This window comes from Cephus cinctus, unplaced genomic scaffold, assembly GCF_000341935.2.
Source record: "Cephus cinctus unplaced genomic scaffold, Ccin1 Ccin1_scaffold3449, whole genome shotgun sequence".
Lineage (NCBI taxonomy): Eukaryota > Metazoa > Arthropoda > Insecta > Hymenoptera > Cephidae > Cephus > Cephus cinctus.
The window spans coordinates 469-25787 of NW_014334613.1; the positions used below are offsets into that span (position 1 = coordinate 469).

At 24.8% G+C, this 25319-nt stretch overlaps 3 protein-coding genes and 1 non-coding gene across 4 annotated transcripts; 2 read left to right on the forward strand and 2 right to left on the reverse strand.

Annotated features, from left to right (window-relative positions):
- Positions 1-223: 223 nt before the first annotated feature.
- LOC107274628 (translation initiation factor IF-2-like) lies at positions 224-1699 on the reverse strand. Its single transcript, XM_015753904.1, has 2 exons — positions 1327-1699; positions 224-1269 (listed from the first exon to the last, which is right to left on the reverse strand). Exons 1-2 carry the CDS (start codon positions 1697-1699, stop codon positions 224-226), a joined length of 1419 nt encoding a protein of 472 aa, XP_015609390.1.
- A 1005-nt stretch (positions 1700-2704) lies between these two features.
- LOC107274629 (transcription termination/antitermination protein NusA-like) lies at positions 2705-4630 on the reverse strand. The gene is made up of 2 exons (XM_015753905.1): positions 4606-4630; positions 2705-3576 (listed from the first exon to the last, which is right to left on the reverse strand). The coding sequence occupies exons 1-2, from the start codon at positions 4628-4630 to the stop codon at positions 2705-2707; spliced, it is 897 nt and encodes a 298-aa protein (XP_015609391.1).
- Positions 4631-19224: 14594 nt separating this feature from the next.
- Positions 19225-19297, forward strand: Trnar-ucu. Its single transcript has one exon. It is a non-coding gene; the product is annotated as a tRNA-Arg (tRNA).
- Positions 19298-20272: 975 nt separating this feature from the next.
- LOC112495402 (trigger factor-like) lies at positions 20273-22572 on the forward strand. The gene is made up of 4 exons (XM_025091866.1): positions 20273-21062; positions 21716-21895; positions 22013-22165; positions 22262-22572. The coding sequence occupies exons 1-4, from the start codon at positions 20273-20275 to the stop codon at positions 22570-22572; spliced, it is 1434 nt and encodes a 477-aa protein (XP_024947634.1).
- The last annotated feature ends 2747 nt before the right edge of the window (positions 22573-25319 follow it).

Sequence of the window (25319 nt, forward strand, 5' to 3'; positions counted from 1 at the left end):
ACAAAAACCTTTCGCTTTTTCTAAAGCATTACTAATGGTTTTAATATCTAAATTATCTAAGTAAACTGTTCAATAAATGGTAGCATAACTGTTATCTTTTGTTATTTTTACATTAGTAATAGTGATATCTTTGAAAAGAATATTTTTTGATTCTTTTTTTAATATATTAGTAATTTCTTTTTTTAAGAAACTTTCTTGTTGTTCAAATTTAATGATAGACATCCTATTTTGTCTCCACTTCTTCTACTAAATATGATTCAATAATATCATTTTCTTTTAAGTCATTAAAATTTTTAATAGTAATACCGCATTGAGTTTCTTTTTTAGCAATTTTTAAATCATTTTTTTCATGTTTTAAACCACTGATTTCACCGTTATAAATAACAACATCATCACGAATAATATGAACTTTGCTATTACGTTGAATGAAACCATTAATGACAACACAACCAGCAATTGTTCCTACTTTTGAAAAATGAAAAGTTTTAATAACTCGTGCTTGACCAAGAATTTTATCTTCATAAGTTGGTTCTAATAAACCTTTAGCAGCCAATTCTAATTCTTCAGTTATTTTATAAATGATATTATGTAATCTAATTTCAACACCGGCATTGTTAGCAGCTTCACGAATAACATGATTGGGACGAACATTGAAACCATAAATAATACTTCCTGAAGTTTGAGCAAGTTTAATATCTGATTCACTAATACCACCAATAGTTGCTCTAATAAACTTAACAGTAATATCATTAACATTAATTTTATTTACTGCTTGAACGATTGCTTGGACTGAACCTTGAGTATCTGCTCGTAAAATAACATTAATTTGTTTTAATTCACCTGTAGCAACATCTTGTGTTAAATTACCTAAACTAATTTGTCGATTATTTCTAATTTTATTTGTTTCTTCTGTTTGTCGTACTAGTGCTACTTTTCTTGCTAATTTATCATCATTAAAAACAATAAAAGATTCACCAGGAGTAGGGGCTGTTTCAAATCCTAAAACTTGAACAGGCATTGAAGGTCCAGCTTTAGTAATTATTTTACCAGTATCATTAATAAGGCGTTTAATTTTTCCTTTAACGCTACCCGCAACTACAATATCAGTAACTTTTAGTGTTCCACCTTGTATTAATAAAGTACAAATTGAACCAACATTTTTATCATGATGAGATTCGATAACAGTTCCATTAGCAAAACGATTTGGATTAGCATTTAGTTCTTTTAATTCAGCAATTACTAATATGGTTTCTAATAATTCATCAATTCCTTGATTTTTTAAAGCACTACCATAAACAAAAATAGTATCGCCACCTCATTCTTCACTAGTTAAATCACAATTAGCTAGTTCATTCATAATGCGATCAGTATTAACATTTGGTTTATCCATTTTATTAACAAAAACAATAATTGAAACACCAGCTACTTTTGCATGGTCAATTGCTTCACGAGTTTGTGGCATCACACCATCATCACCAGCAACTACTAGAACAACAATATCAGTAATTTTAGAACCACGTGAACGCATTTCAGTAAATGCTTCATGACCTGGGGTATCAATAAAAGTAATTAATTTATTATTAGTTTTAATTTGATAAGCACCAATATGTTGAGTAATACCACCGTGTTCTTGATTAGTAACTTTAGAATTACGGATAGTATCTAATAGTGTTGTTTTTCCATGATCAACATGGCCCATAATTGTAACAACAGGTGGTCGAGTTACTAAATTTTTTTTATCATCTTCGAGATTAATATTTTCTAATAAGTTTTCATATGTTACCACTTTAGCTTTTTCAAAATCAATATTTCATTCCAAACAAAGTTCAAGCATTAATTCTTGAGTTAATATTTGATTTTGATTAAATAGTTTGCCTTGTTTCATGAAGTATTTAATAATGTCAGTTACTGGATGATGCAATGCTTTAGCAAATTCTGAAATAGTTAAAGGTTCGTTATATAAAAATACTCCTTTTTCATTAATTTGAGATGTTTTTTGTTTTAGTTGTTGATTAATATTTTGTGTTTGTTGAGATATTCGTTTTTTTGCCATTTGCATCCCGCCTTTCGCTTGGGAAAATTAATCTCAATTTTTTTTAATTTCATTAATTAGTTGTTGATAAAATTCATTTGGAATTTTTGTTTTTAATGCTCTTTCTAATGCCTTATTTTTAATAAGCAAAGGTATTAATTCAAGTTTAGGTTGGATGTAGGCACCTCGACCATTTTGTTTGCCAGTTTTATCAATGAATAATTGTCCTTCTTTATTAATAACAATTCTAATTAATTCACGTTTAGGTAAAATAGTATTTGTAACTATACATTTACGCATTGGTATTTTTTTACGTTGAATTAAAGGTATTTTATTCATAACGACCTACTTTATTGTTTATTGATTTTTATTTTTTCATTGTGTTTTTTTTAATAATTCAGATATAAACTTTTCATATTCACTTTCTTTAATATTACCATTTCAAGTAAATTTAATATTATTTTCATTTGCTTGTTCTAATGAAGTAATATTAATATTTCAGTGAGTTACACCGGCAACTAATTTAGCAGCCATACCATTTTTACCAATAGCTAATGATAATTGTTCAGTAGGAACAATAATATTTGCTTGTTTTTCTTCTTCATTAATATCAATTGAAATAACTTTAGCTGGTGTTAAAGCGTTAATTATATATTCTTTTATATTAGGATTTCAGGCAATAATGTCAATTTTTTCGCCACTTAATTCTTGCGTAATTAATTTTGTTCTTTCGCCTTTTGGACCAATACATGCACCAATACCATCAATGCTTGGATCATGACTAACAATTGCAACCTTAGCTCTAATTCCAGGAATACGAGCAATATCTTTAACTTCGATTACACCTTGTGCTATTTCAGGAACTTCTAATTCTAGTAAACAACGTAAAAAATTAACGTGAGTTCTTGATGCTAAAATTTGACCATAGTTTTTATTTTTAATAATATCTTCAACATAAAATTTGATGTAAGTATTATTAGCAATTGGTTTATTTTTTGGTAAGATCTCACTAGGGATTTGATTTTGTTTTGGTAAGAAAGCGTAGGCTCTACCAATTTTAATTAACATATAAGTTTCTTCAACGCTTTCAATAGTACCAATTAATATGTGATCTTTTTTATCAATAAATTCATCATAAATTGATGTTTTTTCTGCTTCACGAATTGATTGTTTCACTACTTGAATAGCTTTAAAAATTGATAAACGAGAGAATTGATCACTAGGAATTATTTGCGTATATGTATCACCAATTGTTAAGCCGGGATTCTTTGTTTTAATAGTTGAAAGTGCAATTTCTAATTCAGGATCTTCAACTTTTGGAACAACAATTAAATCCTTTAAAATTTTAATAGTACCTTTATTTTGATCAATTTCAATTCTGATATTTGTACTATCATCACGATGACTTTGATATTCATATGCTTTTTTTAGTCCTTCTTTTAAAGCTTCAATGATATCTTCTTTTGCTATTTGTTTTTCTTCAGCAATTTCATTTATGGCATTTAAAATGATTTGACTAATTTCTTTGTCCACTTTTTCTCCTCCTTGTTTTTTATAAACATTGTTGTTTATTATTTAATAGTATTTGAAATAGATTTATTTCAAAATGAAAATATACTTAAATAAAAAAATAAAATATATTACACTAGAAATAATAAAGACAGCTGGTAGCTGTCTTGCTATAATTCTAATTCATTGTTCATTATACAATATTATTAATTTGAAAACAATAGAAATTTATTAAATGATAGAGTTTTATTATCGTAGATTATATTGTATAAATATCTTTCATTATATTAATGGTAATTTTCAAGTTTTAAACTGATTAAATATAATTATTTATATAGTAGTAATTGTTTTTGTTCTATTATCATTGAAAGATATAACATTCATTTTAAAGTTTCTATTTTTTAAAATCAATGGGAACTAAATTGCTTTTCAATACTAATTTGTTCTTATATTGATATCAATATCGTATATATTCTGCTTTTAAAATTAAGTATTAGTAATTTTACTAACTAAATAAAAGTAATTAATTACAAGTTAAGTTAAAAATTAATTATTTATATATGAAATAAATCTGAAATAAAATTTTAAAAAATTAAATATTTAATAAATCTAAGATAATAAGAAGGTTTTCTCTAATATTTTTTCTTTTTCCTCATGTGAAAAAATAGAATTTATTGAGTCTTTTATATATCATAAAATAGGTCTTTCTCAAGGTTTCATTGGATTAGTTCCAAGAGGACTTAAAAAATATGAAATATTGTACAAAAGAACAAATAATATTAAAAATTTTTGTAATAATATTATTTTATTTAAAATTTCTTCATTTTTTTTAGGATTTTGCTTAATTAAAATTTCTCAAATATAATTAGTTGAATATATACTTTCATTTCCATGTAAAAATGTTGAAAAAAACTTTTGATCATCTTTTAAATCTTTTCTTATAATATTTAATATATAAAATACATTATCAATTGATTCAATATCAGTTTTAAACTCTTCATCAAAAAAAACTAATATTTTTTGAACATTTACATTTTTATTTAAATTATTTATTTTATTTTGACCATCTTTATCTATGCCACCATACATATAATTTTTAAAAAGATGATAATGCTTGTTATTAATGTCATTGCCATATTTTCTATCAACATATAAAAAATAAATGAAAATGAAAATATTATCCTTAGAACCTGTTTAAAATCTTTTTAATAAAATTGAAATAAAGGAAAGAACAACCATTTGTAAGCTAGTATTTAATTTTCTTTCACAATTTTTTCATAATCTTCTGCATTTTTCTAATCATGCAAAACTTCGTTCTACAACTCATCTTTTTGGCAATAATACAAAAGAATGTAATTCATTACGTTTGATAACTTCAACATTTGCATTTATGATTGTTTTGATTTTAAAAGCAAATTTTTCACCAGTATAACCAGCATCTACTAGTATTTTTTGAACTTTAGATAAATTTTCTTTTTCATTTTCAATCATTATTATAGCACTGTTACGATCTGTTTTTTCTGCTGTGGTTATGTAAATTGCATGCGGTAAGCCTTGAGAATCAACAGCAATATGACGCTTTATTACTGAAATTTTTTTACCAGCATCATAACCTTTATTTTTAGCAGTATCTGTGTTCTTAACACTTTGTGAATCAATTATACAAAAACTAGTTTGTTCTTTGCGATTATTATTGATACGAACTTTTCTAACTAATTTTTTTTAAAATTACTTGTCAAGTGCTAGGTTCTTTATCACTATTTTTACTTCAAATTTGAAAATAATAATATACAGTTTGTCATTTTGGAAAATTTTTTGGTAACATTCTTCATTGACATCCACTTTTTAATACATATAAAACTGAACTTGTCAAGAAAAGTGGACAATTAAAGTAACCTTTTATTAAATTTTATAAATTTTCTTGTTAAAGAAAAAACATCTGATATTGCAAAATATATTTTTTAACTTTGGGTTCAAGAACTTTTTCAATTAATTTTATAAAATTAATTAATGATTTAAATTCATTATATTTTTCATTCATTTTATTATTTTTTCCTTATCTTTTATATTAAAAACTATCAATTAACAGAGGTTAACTAACTGAAGATTGATTTGTATAGATGAATACTTTAAGTTCATTATGAATAGCGTTAAAATATTAGGTTTTTTTATCTTAATTTTTAAATGTAAAAAGACCTGAAAATTTTTCAGGTCTTTTTACATTATATTACTCAATAATCTTGGAAGTACTGTAGAGTATATATAAAAAATAATAAGAATGTTCAGTTAATGAACAATTTAATCCTAACATTTTTGAAATTATTTTCTTAAAAAAAGCAAAATAACACTTAATAATGAAAAATATTATAAAAAGAGCACCAAATAAAAAAGAATGTATAATTAAGAGCAGAAAATAGTTTATATTTTTCAGAAAAATTATCTAAGGGGGAAAAACAATATGAGAAACATGAAAACATTACTACGACTAATGGGTGCTGCTGCTTTAACAACAGTTGCAGCAAGTTCGGTTGTTGCATGTGGAACTCAAACAAAAGCGCCAGCATTGAATGGCAAATATGCAACATTACTAGGATGATATAGTAATGAAAATACAAGTTTAATTAATCAAGAATTAAAAAAGGATGATACTGCTGGTAAAGAAAGTTATTCAATTTCTGTTCCTGCTGCTGATAATACAAAAATTACAGCAACTAAATTTAACGAAAAATTATTAAAAGCAGGTACTGGTGCTGATTCTGATAAATTTCAAGCAGTAAGTGATGATGCTGCAGCCTTTTTAAAGGATTTAGGATTTACACCTGATAGCAAGAAGTTTTATTCAGCTGATGATGTTAAAAAGATTACTGCTTTATCTGCAAAAGTTGAAAGTACTGAAGCAGGTAAAATTGAAGCTGCTGGTACAACTGATTTTAAAGTTGAAGCTGGTACTTGTCAAATTAATATTATGGATAAGGCAACTGGAGATGATGCCAAATCTGTAAAAAAATATACTATTAATACTCTTAAGAAAGATGCATTAGGTGTTCCTGCTGCAGTATATACGCTTGTAGAATTAGCAAAATTGGATTTAACTAAAGCTAACGGATTTGAACAAGGCAAAGATGTACTTAAGTCTTTACCTTGAAAAGCTGCTAATTCTAAAGAAAAAAATCTATATAATTCTTTAGTTAATTTATTTAGCAAAGATAAAGTATCATTAGTTTGAACTTCTGATGATCAAGGTCAAACAGTGGTACCTAAGTATACAGATCAAAAAGTATACTTAACCGTAAAATTTGGAGAAGTAAAAGTTACAAATACTCTAGATTTTGGAACTCCACAAGCTTAAATATATTTTAAAAGATTGCAATTGCAATCTTTGAACTTGTGATGATATTAAAAAAATTACTACCTTATCTGCAAAAGTTACAAGTACTGAAGCAGGTAAAACTGAAGAAAATAATACAGGAACTGATTTTAAAGTTCTTGCTGGTACTTGTCAAATTGATATTATAAGCAAAGATGATGATAGTGTAGTAAAATCTTATACTATTAATACTGCTAAAAATGATGGATTAAACATTTCAAATATAGTTATTACTGAACTTATTAGTGATAAAAATGGTTTAAAATTAACTGCTGCTCAAGGATTTAAACAAGGTGAGTCTGTTGATGATTTTAAATTAGTAATAAAATCAGAAAGTAAACAAAAACAATTTGATTCTCTAGTTCAACTATTAAATACAAATGTTAGTACCCAGTTTCATGCTAGCGTTGCTGATGGTCCATTAGTAACAGGAAATTTTAGAAATTTAAAAGTTTATTTAGCAATATATTTTGGTGATGTTCATCTTTTACCTAGAATAGACTGTGGTATACCATCAACTGTTTAAATCATTAAATATTTTAAAAAATATAATGACAGTTGTTGTTAATTATCATATTTTTTTGTTACTATTAATATAAATGAAAATTATTAATAATTAGACATTTGAAATTAATAGTAATTAAAGTGATAACATTTATAAGTTAAAAAACTAAACTTTAAGTGAGGACACAATTGTATATTTCAATTTTATTAAGTGATATTATTAATTATAAAAATTAAAGAAGGAGAAAAAAATGTTAAAAGCAGGAAGTATATTAATATTTATTGTTTTTATTTTAGAATCAATATTTATAATTCCTTTATTATGAACAATACCCGGTTTTATTTTATACAAAAAAGTAAGTAAAGGTGAAGCGACTACTGATCAAAAAATTGCTTTAGCAATATTAGGAATTATCTTTGGTGCTGCATTAGGTATTATTGGTGGTATTTTTATATTAGTTGATTTAAACAATGATGAAAATAAAATCCAAAGATATTAATAAAAAACATCATTAATTAATGATGTTTTTTATTTTTTTAAATAGTTTTCCATTGGTTTTAATAAAAATTATTATATAATTTTTATAGTTTTATTTAAAAACAACTTAAAATTATTAACTAGGAGGAAAACAAATATGGAAGTTATTATTTTAGAAGCCACAAATCTGATGAATGAAATAATTTTACGTTATAAAAATGAAATTAACAAAATTCGCACCGGAAGAGCTAATCCTAATATCTTAGAAGGAATTAATGTTAGATGTTATGGTGGTGTTGATAGTTTAAGTAATATTGCCCAAGTTAAAGTAGCAGAAGCACATCAATTATTAATTAAACCATATGATCGTAGTTTAATTAAAGACATTACAGAAGCTGTTACAAAAGCTGATTTGAAATTACAAATTAAAAGCGAAGCAGAGAATATACGTTTAATTTTCCCACAATTAACAGAAGACGTTCGTAAAACTTTAGTTAAAGATTTGAGTAAAAAAACTGAAGAATATAAAGTTAAAATCCGTAATTGTCGACGTGATGCTGTTCAAAATCTGAAAAAAATAAAATTACCAGAAGATCAAGAAAAGCATGCAGAAACTACAATTCAAGATTTAACTGATAGTAAAATTAAAGAACTTGTATTAATAGAAAACAATAAAAAAGCCGATTTAATGAAAATTTAGCAATAAAGCAATAAATAGTTAGGGGTTAAATATTGTGAAAAAAAAGATAATAAATAAAGAAAATATAAAATCTAAAGTTTCTTTTTTTGCAAAACTTAGTAATTTTTTTAGAACCTATCGAAATCGTATTCTTACAAGCTTTATGTTAATTGCTTGTGGTGTATTATGAATGTTTATTGGGGCAGTTTATTTAGAACCAATTTTTGGTAATAAACCACAGTGATCAGCCTATACATTTATGATAATTAATACTTTAATTTTTATTGGTTGTTTATGAGAAATTATTAATTTAAAAAAAGAATCAAATTGATCAATTGTACTTAAAATTTCTATAATTTTAACAGGAGTCATACTTTTATGAGTTCCGCTTGGTAAAGAAACTTTTGGTCCATATATTTATAATCATTATTGATTTGAAACTTGAATGACTTTATTAATTTTATTATTTTTCATTTGTATTTTTATTTTAATTGCTTGACGAAGTAAAAATTTTCAATTAAGTGATGTTATTTTTATTTTTACTTGAATTATTTATTTAGTGTTTGTTGTTAAAGCTGTTAATTTTTTAATGTTATCAGAAATTAAACTTTCAAAACTAGGATGACCAACATTATTGTTTTTATTCATTATTGTTATGTCTAATGATGTTGGTGCTTTTATTGGTGGTATAATTTATGGTAAAACAAAAATGGCACCAAGTGTATCACCAAATAAAACTTGAGAAGGTGCTATTACTGGTTTAATAACAGCAATTATTTTAAGTATGATAACAGTAACTGTTTTTTTAGAAACAAGTAATTATAATCCCTTACCTTTTTTAGAAGTTAATAGTAAAGCACCAATCTATATTGCTTATTTTGCTACTAGTTTTATTCTTTCAATTGCTAGTCAAATGGGTGATTTATTATTTTCTTATTTGAAACGTAATTATCATGTTAAGGATTTTTCAAATATTCTACCTGGACATGGAGGATTATTAGATCGTTTAGATTCATTTTCAACAGTAGTTATTTTTGGTTTTCTAATTACTCTAGCAGCTATTGCTTAATATATAAAATTTAAGGATGAAGTTATGTATATATTTTTAGCCATTTTAATTGGTTTATTTACAATATTATTTTTAATTACCTTGCATGAATTTGCTCATTTTGTAATTGCTAAATTATCAGGAGCATATGTATATGAATTTGCTATTGGTATGGGACCAAAACTTTTGCAGTGAGGTAAAAAAGAAACACGTTATACTTTAAGACTATTACCATTGGGTGGTTATGTTTCTATTGCTTCAGAAATTGCTGATGCTCCTAAAGGACGAGAAGATGAAGTAATTGATAGTAAACGAATGATGGAAAACTTGCAACGTGGTAAAAAAGCAGCTTTCATTAGTGCAGGTGCACTAATGAATTTATTATTAGCTTTTATTTTATTAATGATTGGATATGGAATTTATCCACATAAATATGATCCTAACTTGCCACCAACCTATGCAACAACAGGACCATTATATGAAGCTGTTCAAAAATATAATAAAGATAATCCAAGTTTACCAATTTTAGATACTGATGCTATTACTAGTATTTATAATACTGGTGATATTGAATCTAAACAATCAATTAAATCATATTATGATTTACAAACATGATTAAGTAAATATAATAAAAAGACTACTAATGGTACAGTTATTGCTGATTACAAAATTACTTTTGATAATAAAGACGATAAAACTGTTACTTTTAAACCTGTAGAACAAAAAGGGGTGCTATTCATTGGTGTTAGTCAAGGTAGTTATTATTTAAATGCAGGGCAAGTTATTAGTAATGGTATCATTGATACTTTTAAAGATAGTTACAGTCTTTTACAAGCATTAGGACAATTAGTTACTTTTCATTGACAAAATTTATCAGGACCTGTTGGTATTGTTAAATCAACTAATAGTTTTTTAAATCCTGATTTATCATCAACACAAGCAGCAAGTACATATTTTCGTTGAGCAGCATTATTATCATCTAATTTATTTTTATTAAATATGTTACCAATTCCGCCATTGGATGGTTATAAATTTGTTGAAAATGCAGTTGAAGCGGTAACAAGAAAAAAATTAAATGAAAAATATAAAATTATTGTCAGTATTGCTGGAGCTATATTATTTTTAGTTATCTTTATTGCTATTACTATTAAAGATATATTTTTTTAATCTTTACTTTATAATAAAATCCTATTATAAATAGGATAATAAATTTGAATGAAAAAGTTTTGAGCAATTTTCTTAATTATTTATATTTTAAAAAAATAAAATAGTAACTATTTTAAGTGAACAATATTGTTCACTTTTTATTTTGAAATAAAATCTATAAGTATAAAAACTAAAATTTATATCGATTATTTGCTCCTAAGAGAATTATTTTTTCTTCAACAAATTTCTGAATAGCTATCATTGCATTTTCTATTAAGGTATTAATATTAGATAAATTAGAGTTAGTTTGCAAACTTTTTTTTAGACTTTCAACATAAATCTTTCTTAAATCACTGCTAATATTAACTTTAGTAATACCAGCTTTAATTGCTAGAGCTAATTGTTCATTATTAATAGTAACATTATCATGTAATACTAAAAAAATTTCAGGCATTTTAATAGCAATTTCTTTAATTAGAGAAATTTTTAAATCTTGTCTATTATCTTGATGATGACTATTGATAGCAGTAAATACAAGACCATTAATATTAGTTTTATTTCTAAATAATATTGCTTGTTCAATTAAATTAATATCATTAGTAATATCTCCTTTTGTATTATTGTAAAAAATCTCTGATTCAACAACAATACCCAAAGGAGCAGCAAAATGAACAATATCTTTAGTTTTTTCAATATTTTCTTTAATTGGATAGTTGCTGTAATTTAACATAACTGAACTAAAATCAGATGTAATTTTAGTTTTAATAAAGTGTGGATCAAGACAGTGGTCTAGTTGTAAAAAAATTGGTACTTTTGCACGATTAATAACATTGTTAGTAATAGCAAGTACATATTTTAAATCAATACAATTAATAGTGTTAGGTGTTATCATTAAACATATTGGTGCTTTTTGTTTTTCGGCTGCATTAGTAATTGCAATTAACATTTCTAAATTATCAAAGTTAAAACTTGGGATTGCGTATTTGTTAATGAACTTGTCAAGAAAAGTGGACAATTAAAGTAACCTTTTATTAAATTTTATAAAATAGTGTTTGTAAGTGTTAAATTTGTAGCTATTAAGTAATTATTTGTTGGTTTGGAATGAGCTAATCGATATTCGATTGGACTCATTCCTTTTAATTTTATTTGAGGTCGATGGTTATTATAAAAGTAAATATATTTAGGTAAATTTTCTTTTATTCATTCAATAGTTCTGTTTTTTCTTGGAATTTGATATAAAAATTCAGTTTTCATTGTTCCAAATCAAGATTCAGTAGCACCATTATCACAAGAATTACCTCTTCTAGTGCATGTTTTAACATTGTTTTCAAGTTAATTTTCAATTACAATCACCTAACTTTTCTTTTTTATTTAATTATATCAATAATATTTATCATGTAAGGAATATAAGATATGTTTTAAATTTTTACTTTTTTCTTTTCTTTTTTTTATTAAGTTGACGTAATATTTTTTGATAAAAATCATATAAACGATGTTCAGAAGTTTGATAACGTTTGAACATTAAGTTATTAATTCAAATATAAAAATATTGTAAACTGAAAACTAAACCAAAAACAAAAACAACGGCACTAGCAGCGATTAATCATCCATATTCACCATTTGAATAATCAAAGAAAAAATATGGATATCATGTATCTCTTGGTGGATGACCAGTTTCTATAAAATCTAAATAACGTAAATGACCTCTAATTAGAATAACAATACAATAAATTGCTGGATAAATAACAATTAATCATAAATATATTTTATGTTGTTGTTTCATATTAATATATTGATGACCTGATGTAACAATAAAGCTAGTAATCATAATTATTGGCATTAATAAGTGTAAAATTAATGTTGCAATTCAATTATAAGCACTGTATTGTTTTGGATCTTGCTCAGCAGTAAAAATACCTATTCAAAATACTAACATCGTAATAGTAATATAAACAGTTACTGCTAATCGAGTTTGAAAACTTGGTTTAGTACCACGAAAATAAGAATCAAATAAATAAACACAAAAATAAATAACAACCATATAATTACTCTCAGTAGTAAAAAAAGCATAGTAGTTACTTACTCGTTCACCATATCCTAAATCTTCAAATTTTTCCATTGGATAATATATTGCACTAATTAAATCAATAATTAAAAATAAAATTATCATTATTAATGCAGATAAACGTATATAAAAGTTGGCTTTGTTACTTAATTTATACATAATAATCCCACATCTTTTCTTTTTTCTTTGTATTATAATTCTAACATTAATTGTGTATTTTCTTCTAAATGTTCTAATACTCCTAACTCATTTAATAGTTGATAATTAGTTTTAGTAATATTAGTTCGTAGTTGTAAATCATTTTTTGAAGTAATTGCTTGTTCACTCCTTGCTTTAACAATTGAATTAGCCACAATTTCACCCAATCCATCTAAAGTAATAAAAGGTGGTAGAATTTGTTTTTCACCATTTATTATTTTAACTTGAAAAAGTTTAGCATCAGAATGTTCTAAACTAATATTGCTAAATTTAATATTTCTAGCATTCATTTCTAATGCTACTTCTAATAATGGGATTAAATCTTTTTCTTTAGTAGTAACTGTATTTTTTTGACCATCATTTTTTCTTAATCTGTTATTAATATCTTTTAATTTATTAGTAATAGCACCAATGCCTTGTAACATAGTTTTAATATCAAAAATTTCACATCTTGTTGTAAAATAAGTAGCATAATATTCATGCGGATAATAAACTTTAAATCAAGCTACTCTTCATGCCATTAATACATAAGCAGTAGCGTGTGCTTTAGGAAACATATATTTAATTTTTTTGCAAGATTGAATGTATCAATTAGGAACTTTCTTTTCTTGCATTAACTTTTCATATTCTTGTTTAATGCCTTTTCCTTTACGGACATCTTCCATAATGTTAAAGACAATTTTTGCTGGTAAGCCTTGATATACTAAATAAGTCATAATATCATCACGACAACCAATTACATCTTTTAGTTTTAAACCTTGTTGTGAAATTAATTCATCAGCATTATTTAATCAAACATCAGTACCATGTGATAAACCAGATATTTGTACTAATTCAGAAAATGAAGTAGGTAATGTATCACTTAACATTTTACGAACAAAACCAGTACCAAATTCAGGGATACCAATTGCTCCTGTTTTTTCGCCAAGTAAATCATCACTAGTAATATTTAAGGCACTTAAATTAGAAAATAATGATAAAACTTTTTCATCTTGATTAGGAATAGTTTTTGGATCAATACCAGTTAAATTTTCTAACATTTTTAATGCTGTTGGATCAACGTGACCTAGAATATCTAATTTTAATAAATTATCATGAATAGCATTAAAATCAAAGTGGGTAGTTTTTCATGTAGAACTAGTATCATCAGCTGGAAAATTAATTGGTGTAAAATCGTTAATATTATATTCTTTTGGTACAACAATAATACCACCAGGATGTTGACCAGTTGTTCTTTTAATACCAACACATCCTTGACTTAGTAACTCTAGTTTTGCTGCACGCATATCTGATTGACCAATTTTTTCTGCATAAGCTTTAACATAACCATAAGCTGTTTTATTGGCAATTGTTGAAATTGTTCCAGCACGAAAAACATTTTCTTCACCAAACATTTCTTTAGTAAAATCATGAGCTTTATTTTGATATTCACCAGAAAAGTTTAAATCAATATCAGGTGTTTTATCACCATCAAATCCTAAGAATGTTTCAAAAGGAATATCATGACCATCAGTAATTAAATCAATATTGCATTGTGAACATATTTTTTTTGGTAAATCATAACCACACTTATAAGAACCATTACTAATAAATTCACTAGTTTTACATTGTGGGCATAAATAGTGTGGTTGTAGTGGGTTAACCTCAGTAATATTAGCAAAAGTAGCTACTAAAGATGAACCAACTGAGCCACGACTACCAACAAGATAACCATCTTGTAAAGATTTTTCTACTAATTTGTGTGCAATTCAATAAACAACAGCAAAACCATGAGTAATAATTGCATCTAATTCGCGAGTTAAACGTTTTTCTACATATGTTGGTAATGGATTACCGTAACGATTTCATGCTTGTTCATAACAAAGATTACGTAATTTAGTATCAACATTAACAATACTTGGTGTAAATAAGCCATCTTTAATTGGTTTAACCATTTCAAATTGTTTTGCTAATTGCAAAGGATTATTAATAACAATATCATTAATTAAATTAGGGTCATCTAAAAAGTTAAATTCTGTTAACATTTGATTAGTAGTTCTTAAATGTTGATCGGGATATGATGTAACTTTACCTTTACGATCAAATAATGGGTGTAACAAACCACCAATTGCTTTACTATTAATAATAACATCACGATACATTTTTTCATGGGGATGTAAATAGTGGGCATCGCTAGTAGCAATTACTAATTTATTTAATTTAAGAGCATTATTAATAATTTTTTTAATAGTATCATGTAATTGTTCTTTAGTAATATTTCCTAACTGTATTAAGTGTTTATAAACAGCAGGTGGTTGGATTTCAATAAAATCAAATCATTTCATTATTTTAATTAGTTCTTCTTCACTTTTATTTAATGCTGTTTCAAAAACAGCACCATTTATACAACTACTACCAATTAATAATTCTTTTCTATTTTCATTAATTGCTTCTGATATGATTTTTGGTGTTTTATAAAAATACTTTGTATGAGATAGTGAAACTAATTGATATAAATCTTTTAATCCTAATTGATTTTTTGCAAAAATAGTAATATGTTCACCACGAAGTTTAAAATTAATTTGTTCATTAATTAAGTTATTAATTTCTTGTAAATTAATACAATTAAATTCTATTTTTAATTGTTGTAACATTTTTAAAAATACTTGTGCTAATACATTAGCATCATAATCAGCACGGTGGGCAATTTCATCATCATATTTAATGCCATAAGTACGACAAATAGTACCTAATCGATAATATTTTAGTTGTGGTAGAATTGCTCTAGATAATTGCAAAGTATCAATGACAGGATTATTTAAAGGCATAAAACCCAATTGTTTCATTGCTGCTTGTAAAAAACCAAAGTCAAAGTTAGCATTATGAGCAACTATTGTTTTATTGCCAATTATTTCAATAATTGTTGGCAATATTTGTTGTAATGTTTGTTTATCTTTTAACATAACATTGGTAATACTAGTAAGTTCAGTAATATGTTCAGGTACGGGATTATTCGGTTTAATTAAAATTGTATCTTGTTTTAAAATCATATTGTCTTTAACAATTGTATAACCAAATTCAATAATTTCGTGGTAATTGGTTGATAAACCAGTTGTTTCTAAGTCAAGAACAATGTATTCTAAATCTAATAATGGTGTATTAATATTATTTTTAGTAATACTAATATTATTGGGGATTAAATCCATTTCAACACCATACATTACTTTTAAGTTTGGATGTTTTTTAGCGGCATTAGCAATATCTGGGTATGCTTGTACATTTAAGTGATCAGTAAAACCAATTGCTTGGTGTCCTCATTTAGCTACTTGATTAATATAATCACTTGCTGAAGTAATACCATCCATAGCACTCATTTTAGTATGAGTATGAAATTCAATTCTTTTAGTTTTAGCATCATCATTATTGTTAGTATTTTTATTATTTAAATCAATAATTAAATCATCAATTCATAGTACTTGTTCTTTACTATAATTATCATAACGACTATTAGCATTAATTTTTATTCAATCATCAACTTTAATATTATCAAATTTCTCATCTGGTTGATCGCTATTAATAAATGCTTTGCAAGTAATTGCATCACTATAATCAGTAATTCAAAATGAATAAAATCATTTTTGAGTTTTAGTTAAAAATTTATTAATTTTAAAAACTTTACCACTAATAATAATATTGGGTTCATCACCAATGATATCTTTAATGCTATGAGTTGGGTCTGTTATTTCTAAATTAACTTTTGCTTTTTTGCGATAAGTAGTTGTATTAAAATTTTTACTTATATTGTTGTTAGGAATTTTAGTTTTTAAATTGTTAGTAATTTTGCTAATTTCTGCTTTAGATTCATTTTCATAACTAATAAATGGTTGCTCTGCTTTATTTATTTTAGTTTTTAATTGAATTTTTTTAAAACCATATTGTTGAAAGTAGTTAATAAATTGTAAAAATTCATTAGTTATTAATTTTTCTTCAATACTATTATGAATAGTAATGGTAATAATATTATTTTTATAATTAATTGCTGAGTCGGGTAAAGAATAATAAATGCCAGCTAATAGTTGCAATTTATGAGTTTTAATATAATGAAAATATGTTAATACAGTTGATTCATCAGCAGTAAGGGAAACATTAAAATCGACACTAATATTCGAAACAGGTAATTTTTCAAAATGTTGTTCAAAACTTTTTAAAGTAGTAGTTGTTAGAAAATTAGGTAAGTTGATGGTAATTATTACTTGTTGATTATGATGAAAATATTGTACTTTTTTAATAGTAGCATGATTAAATTCATTATTAACATCATTAAAATCCATTTCATGGAAAAGTTTTTGCAAATCTTGATTCATATATTTTTCCCTCTCTTAATACTAAATAATTGACAATAATAACTATATTTTAATTAAAATATATTAAATCATTATTCTAATGTTTAATCAAATTTCATATTTTAATTATAACTTAATTAAAATTCTTATTCTTATTCTTATATAAAAAAAGTATGAAATTTTAGTTATAAAAAATAAAAACTAAATAATTTAATTGCAATAAAAAGTAATGACTAATATTTAGGCATTACTTTTTATCATGAAGGTATTATTGGATTATTTGTTTTAGGTAATGATTCGGTTTCAAAAATAGCATTTATATTATTCACATTAAAATTTGAATTTAATTGTTGATTTCTTGTTTGTATAGATGGTTTATTAAAAGCTTTTTTTTGTTTTTTTGTAAAAACTTGTATTTGTTCTTTGGTAAATGCTGCCTTTTGATTAGAAGTAAATCATTCTAATTGTTTTGGAGTTAATGATTCAATTTGAAATTTAAATTCTTAAAAATCATATTCTATTGTTAATTGATTATTAATTGTTTTTAATGCTTTTCTTATTCCTTTTTCTAGTAGCGAAAACTTATTATAACTGAAATTTTTTATTTGTTCTGTTATAAATGCTTGAATTTGTTTTGTTGTAAGTGCTTTCATTTGTTTTTTTGAAAAAGCATAAAGCAGTTAAATTATTTTTTGTAAATAAGGGAATTAAGTTGGTGTTAATTGTTGAAACTTGATATGGACTTAATAGTTGCAATAATTGTCTTCAAATTGGTAACCCATTATTATCATTTGCTTTAATGATACTTAAAATAAATTTATCAATTTCTTGTTTATTGACAGTGTTTGTAAATGATTGTATTTGTGTTTTAGTAAGCTCTTTAAGTTCTGCTTTGCTAAATAATATTTGATTTTTTGTAGGCATATCTTTTAATCTTTGTCCTTTTCATTTAAATTTAATTTAATAAAAATCCTAATATAGAAATAATTTCTATATTAGGTATGAACATTTATTAAATTATAAAGTAATTATAATATAAATTAATTATTTTTGTTATATTATACATTTTATGAATTATAATTTAATATTTTTTAAATGAATATGTAATTTGTTTTCTTTTTAGACAGAAGTTACTGTTAAACTTCTGGTTCTCATAACTGGTTCTTTTGATGAATTTGCTAGTTCATTAGATACTTTAATGTAATCAGGAGTAATATTTGCTTTTGATACTCTTTTTGTAGAAACAAAACCACTTAATCTTAAAAATTCGTTAAATCGTGATTCTTTAATGTCATTAGGATTAACATTTTCTTTTGATACTCTTACTGTGGGGATAGTAGGATTTGTTCTTAAAAATTTGTTAATTCTTGATTCTTTTCTTCCAAAATTTGTAGTAGTAGCCATTCCACTAGCTATTAAAGTTGTACCAACAGCAATTCCACCAATAGCAGCTGGTAATAATAAAGCACCACCAGTCATCATAGGTGCTGCAGCAATACAAGCTGCTGTTATTCCTGCAGTTGTTGTTAATGTTCCTGTAGTTATTGTGACACCAGCAATTACTTTTCTTTTTGTACTTATTTCACTAGACATAATATTTTTTTTCCTTTTCTTTTTCAATATTTAATTTAATAAAAATCCTAATATAGAAATAATTTCTATATTAGGAATGAACAATTATTAAATTACAAAAATTATTATAATATAAAAAAATGAAAATATTTTATTTTTTTAAAAAAAATTATTGCTTAAAAGTACATAATGAAATATCAAAATAATATTAAATATAATAATATTATTTTTTTATTGAAAAGTAACCAATTAATAATTGCATTTTTTAATCAAACAAGTTAAGATTACTTATGGTAAATGTTATGCCCACGTAGCTCAGTGGATAGAGCACCGCCCTTCTAAGGCGGGGGTCAGAAGTTCGAATCTTCTCGTGGGCGCCATTAAATTTTAAAATACTAAGAAGGTTTAACTAAATAATGATAAATCATGACAATTATTATCAAGACATTATTGGTAAAATTAACCACCTCATTAGTGAAAATAAATGAGATCAAGCAATGAAGTTGGTCAAACATGAATTAGAGATGCCTTATATTCCTATTCATCATGAAATTACATTACAAGAGTTACATCATAATATTACTACTCATATTAGATTAAATAGTAAAAATGAAAGTCATGAGTGAAATTTAGAGAGAATAAGTCGTGTATTAATGAATCCATTTGATGAAGATCTTCATCCGGTGGCATTTTATTATTTACAAAGTCATAATGCTAGGTTAATTTTGCCAACAATTAAGATTTATCTTACAAATAAAAATATAAATAATATAAATAAAACACAACTATTATTTATATTAAATAATCAAGGTATTGATGAAGAAATAGAAGTAATAAAAGGTCATGATACATTTAAAATTAATCCAAAAAAAATAACACAATGACAGGAATCACTCGTTTATTTAAAAATTACAAAAATATTTGAAGATGAAGTTCATATTGATAATCCAGGTATTTATGGTATTTGCTTGTTTTTATTGGATAGTTATTTTGAGAATTTGTTTCCAACATTACCTAATAAAAATCAAGCAGCAGCATTAGCAGCTGCTTTGTATATTCGTGCTTGTAGTTTACAGTTTATTAGTGTAAAATTGGTAGAAAGTGCTAAAAAATTTAAAACTACTACTACTTTAATAAAAAAATACTTAAGTATTATGATTCAACAACAAATTACATAAGGAGAGATTTGAAAAATGACATTAAATATTATAAAAGATGAAAAAAATGGTCTTGGAAAATGACATGTTACCATTGATACTAAAACTTGAAAAGATCAATTGGCAAAAGCTGAAAATAAATTGATTGCACAAGTAGAAATTCCTGGATTTCGTAAAGGAAAAGTTCCTACTAAAATGGCTAAAAAACATGTAACTGAAGAACAAACTTTACAAACAGCAACTAAAGCAGTTATTACTATTGCTTATGATTTTGCCTTAAAACAAAAACCTAACTTAATGCCTACTAATCAACCCGAAGTTAATGTGGAAAAATCTACTATTAAAGAGTGTGAAATAATGTTTGTATTTGATTTACCAGCAGAAATTACTATTGGTAAATATCGTGGTATTGATATAGTAAAACCTGTAGCAACTGTTAATCAAGAAGAAATTGATACTCAAATTAAACTATTACAAGATAGTTTTGCTATTTTTAATCCAAAAGAAAAAGGAAAATTAGAAAAAGATGATACTGCAGTTTTTAATTTCACTGGTTTTTTAGACGGTAAAAAATTCCCTGGCGGTGAAGCTAAAAACATGGAATTAGAAATTGGTTCTGGTAAATTTATTCCTGGTTTTGAAGAAGGAATGATCGGTATGGAACCTAAATCTAAAAAAACTATTGAAGTAACTTTCCCAGAAGATTATCATGTTCCAAATTTAAAAGGTCAATTAGTACAATTTGAAATTGAATTAAACGAAATAAAAACAAAAGTTATTAATGAAGATTTAGAAGAATTAGTAAAAGATGTTAACATTCCAGATGTTACTACTACTGAACAATTATTAGAAAATATTAAAAAACAAATTGAAGTACAAAAAACAATGACAATTAAGGAACAATTTATGGAAGAACTTATTGCTAAAATTGTTAAAGATTCAAAAATAATAATTCCAAGTTTTGCTGTTAAAAATGAAACTGAACGTTTAGAAAATGAATTTAAAAAACAATTAGCTAATCAAAACTTTACAATTGAAAACTATATGGCAGCAACTGGTTTATCTCATGAAGAAATTATTAATGAAATAAAAAAGGATGCAATTATGCAACTTCAGAATTTTTTAGTTATTGAAGAAATTATTAAACAAGAAAAAATAGAAATTACCGAAGAAGAAGTTCAAAAACAATTAACAACATTTGCCGACCAATTTAAAATAAGCATTGAAGAAGTTAAAGCAAATATTAAAGATTTAAGTTTAGTTACTACTACCCTAAAACGTAATAAAGCCTTTGATTTATTATGAGAAAGTAACGGTAAAAACCAAAAGCAAACAACAAGTGCTTAATTTAATTTGATAATTATTATATAACCTAATTACCAATTTAATAATTAGGTTATTTTATCGTTTATTTTTTTCAAAAAGTAAAAATTATCAAAAAAAAAATAAATGTAATAAAATACTACTAGTATAAATTAAATATGAATTAATAAGTGCTGCTGTAATAGTATAGTATAAATCAAAAATTAGATATTTTAGCAATTAACTATTGCAAGTGCTAATGTTTTATATTATAATCCAGTTAATACATTATTTGAGGTGAGACAATGAAGATAAAAAATATTACTAATATTCCAGTACTAGTAACAAGAGGAAGTTTTGTTTTCCCAACAGTTGAAATAGAACTAGAAGTTGGCAGACATAAATCAGTAGCGGCAATTAATGAATCGGTAGCTAAGTTTAATTCAGAAATTATTTTAGTTTCGCAAAAGGATCCGAAAGTAGATAATCCGCAATTAAGTGAAGTCTACAATCATGGTACTTTGTGTAAAGTGCAAATTCAAAAAAGTCATAATGATGGTACACTTACCGTATCTTTTTATGGACAACAAAGAGTTAAAGTTTCTAAGTTTTATGATGATAAATTTTATACAGGAGATGCTGAAACTTTAGTTAGTCCTAATGTTTCAAAATCATTAGAAGAAGAGTTGATTCAAAGAATTGTAAATAATTTACAACAGATTTTAGATGTTCATGGTTCAATTCCACAAGGTGTAATTAGTCAAATCACCGATGGAATGAAAGCTAGTGAAATTATTGATAAAATGGCTCAATTTTTACCATTTTTAACTATTAATAAACGCCAAGAAATTTTACAAGAAACTGATATTAATAAACGTTTAGATTTATTATTGAAAGATGTTGGTGGTCAAAAACAAGTTGGTGCCATTGAAAAGGATTTAACAGCTAAAATTAAAGATCGTATTGATGAACAACAACGTGAATATTATTTACGAGAAAGATTGCGTGCTATTAAAGAAGAATTAGGCGAAATTGATGGTAAGTCTAATGAAATGAAACGTTATTTAGAACGCTTAGAAACAGAAGAGTTTCCTGAAGCAATCAAAACGCGTGTTAAAGAAGAAATTAGTCGTTATGAAGATATGCCGCAAGCTTCAAGTGAATCAAATATAATTCGTACATACATTGATTGAATGATGACTTTACCTTGATTTCAAAAAAGTGAAGAAAAATTTGATTTAATTAATGCAAAAAAAATTCTTGATAAATATCACTATGGTTTAGAAAAAGTTAAAGAAAGAATTATTGAATATCTTGCTGTTAAAAAAATGGCTAAGGCAATGCCAGGACAAATTATTTGTTTAGTTGGCCCTCCTGGTGTTGGTAAGACTTCTTTAGCTAAATCAATTGCTGAAGCGATGGGGCGTACTTTCGTTAAACTTTCACTTGGTGGAGTTAAAGATGAATCTGAAATTCGTGGTCATCGTAAAACTTATATTGGTGCGATGCCAGGAAGAATTATCCAAGGTATGAAACGTGCTAAAGTTATTAATCCATTATTTTTATTAGATGAAATTGATAAAATGTCATCTGATTATCGTGGTGATCCAGCTAGTGCTATGTTAGAAGTATTAGATCCTGAACAAAATGCTAATTTTTCAGATCATTATATTGAAGAAAATTATGATTTATCACAAGTTATGTTTCTAGCAACAGCTAATTATATGGAAGGTATCCCTGAACCATTAAAAGATCGAATGGAAATTATTGAACTTTCTTCATATACAGAATTAGAAAAACTTGAAATTGCAAAAAAATATTTAATTCCTCGTGTTATTGAAATTACTGGTTTAAATAATAAAATGTTAAAATTTAAACCAAATTCAATTGAAGAAATAATTAAATATTATACAAGAGAATCAGGTGTTCGACAGTTAGAAAGATTATTAAATAAAATTGCTCGTAAATTTATTGTTAAACTTTTAAATAAAAAAATTAGTACTGAAGAAATTGTTGCTGATAATGTTAAAGATTATTTAGGAAAACAAATTTTCGATTATACTAAAAAAGAAAATGAATCACAAATTGGAGTGGTAACTGGTCTTGCTTATACTCAATATGGTGGTGATATCTTACCAATTGAAGTAAACTACTTTAAAGGAAAAGGTAATTTGGTATTAACTGGTAAATTAGGTGAGGTCATGAAAGAATCTGCTACTATTGCTTTAGATTATATTAAAGCAAATGCTATTACTTTCAATATTCCTTATACTTTCTTTGCAGAACATGATATTCATATCCATGTTCCTGAAGGAGCAGTGCCAAAGGATGGTCCAAGTGCTGGTATTACTTTAACAACTGCAATTATTTCTGCTCTGACAAGTAGACCTGTATCAAAAGATATTGGTATGACAGGTGAAATTACACTTCGTGGTCATGTATTACCAATTGGTGGATTAAAAGAAAAATCAATTTCTGCTCATCGTAGTGGACTAAAAACAATTTTAATTCCAAAAGCTAATATAAAAGACTTAGAAGATATTCCAGAAGAAGTAAAGAAAAAATTAAATATTGTTTCAGTTGAATTTTATTCTGAAGTATATGATTTTATTTTTAATAAACATAAAGCAAAAATTCACTCACCTATTAATAATATTAAACCAACTTCAAGTATTATTGATGAAGGTTAAAATCTAATTAAATTATTAATAACTATAACTTTAAAAAAAGTAAATACTAAAAACAAGTATTTACTTTTTTTATATAAATTTTTTTATATTTGTGATAAATTTGATTTACTTTTATTTGTTACAGAAAAATTAATTTCTGAATTTACATTATTAATTATATTTTTTTTGTTAATTCGTAATATTAGTTCATTTATTTTTACTAAATTTTGTTGTTTAATTTCTTTGATTTTTGTTAAAATAGTTATTTTTGTTTCTATTTTTTTATTTCAATTAAATAATCCAATAGTAAGTACTTTTATTTTTTTATTTATTTTTTTATTATTTAATTTTTTTGATAGGTTATTTATTGAATTTATAAAATTATTTTCTAATTTTTTTAAAGATTCTAAAGTTTTTATTTTTTTATTTAAAAATTGATGATGATTTTGAGTATTTTTTTTATTATTTTGTCAAAAGTCAAAAATATCATTGTAATCTTTACTATAAGTTTCAATTGGAAAATGTAAATAAAGATTAATAATATGATAATTATCTGCTATAAAGTTAACTTCTCTTTCTAAATCATTAATATCCATTTTTTAATGTCTCCTCTTTTAAAAAATAAAAAACCCTTTACTTTTAAAATAAAGTAATGGGTTAAAACTTTGATCAAGTTTGTTTTTATATTATATATTATTTTAATTTTATAATTCAAAAATTAAATTATAAATAATAAAAGTGTTGTTATTAATAATTATTTAAATTTTTATATAAAAATATTTAAAATTAGAAAATTGTGCATGGTGGACAACATTTTTTACCATATTGCATATTAATTAATTCTTCTGAATTTATACTATTTATATCATCATTAGTTATTAGAAAAGTACTATCTTTTAAATATTGATCTTCATTATTTAACTGTTGGATGTTAAAATTAAATTCTAGATTTCCATTTTCAATTTCATCTAAATCTTCTTCATAATCTACTAATAATTTTTGTTTTAAGTTAATAATTTTTTCATTGATTAAAGCAATTTCTTTTAATACCTTTTCTTTATTATTAAGACTAAAATTTTTGTTAAATGGATTCAAACTTTTTTCTAATTCTTTTTTCTCTTTTTTTAATTTTTTTATTTCTTTTTTTGTGCATTTTTTTTCATAATTTTCTCCTTTTTTAAAAATAAAAACTCATTTACTTTTTATGAAAATAATGAGTAAAAACCTATGAACTTGTCAAGAAAAGTGGACAATTAAAGTAACCTTTTATT

What these genes read in the sequence shown, in the direction of transcription:
- LOC107274629 (XM_015753905.1), bottom strand. Translation starts at nt 4,630, where the DNA reads ATGTATGGTGGCATAGATAAAGATG. An exon ending in TGGTGGCATAGATAAAGATG is followed by an intron (nt 3,577 to 4,605) that starts GTCAAAATAAAA and finishes ATAAAAAACAAG; the next exon opens with GAGGAGAAAAAGTGGACAAA.
- LOC107274628 (XM_015753904.1), bottom strand. Translation starts at nt 1,699, where the DNA reads ATGGGCCATGTTGATCATGGAAAAACAACACTATTAGATACTATCCGT. An exon ending in AGCTAATTGTGATTTAACTA is followed by an intron (nt 1,270 to 1,326) that starts GTGAAGAATGAG and finishes TAAAAAATCAAG; the next exon opens with GAATTGATGAATTATTAGAA.
- LOC112495402 (XM_025091866.1), top strand. Translation starts at nt 20,273, where the DNA reads ATGGCTAAAAAACATGTAACTGAAGAACAAACTTTACAAACAGCAACT. An exon ending in TGTTAAAAATGAAACTGAAC is followed by an intron (nt 21,063 to 21,715) that starts GTTTAGAAAATG and finishes CTAATATTCCAG; the next exon opens with TACTAGTAACAAGAGGAAGT. An exon ending in AAGTGAAGTCTACAATCATG is followed by an intron (nt 21,896 to 22,012) that starts GTACTTTGTGTA and finishes AATTTTATACAG; the next exon opens with GAGATGCTGAAACTTTAGTT.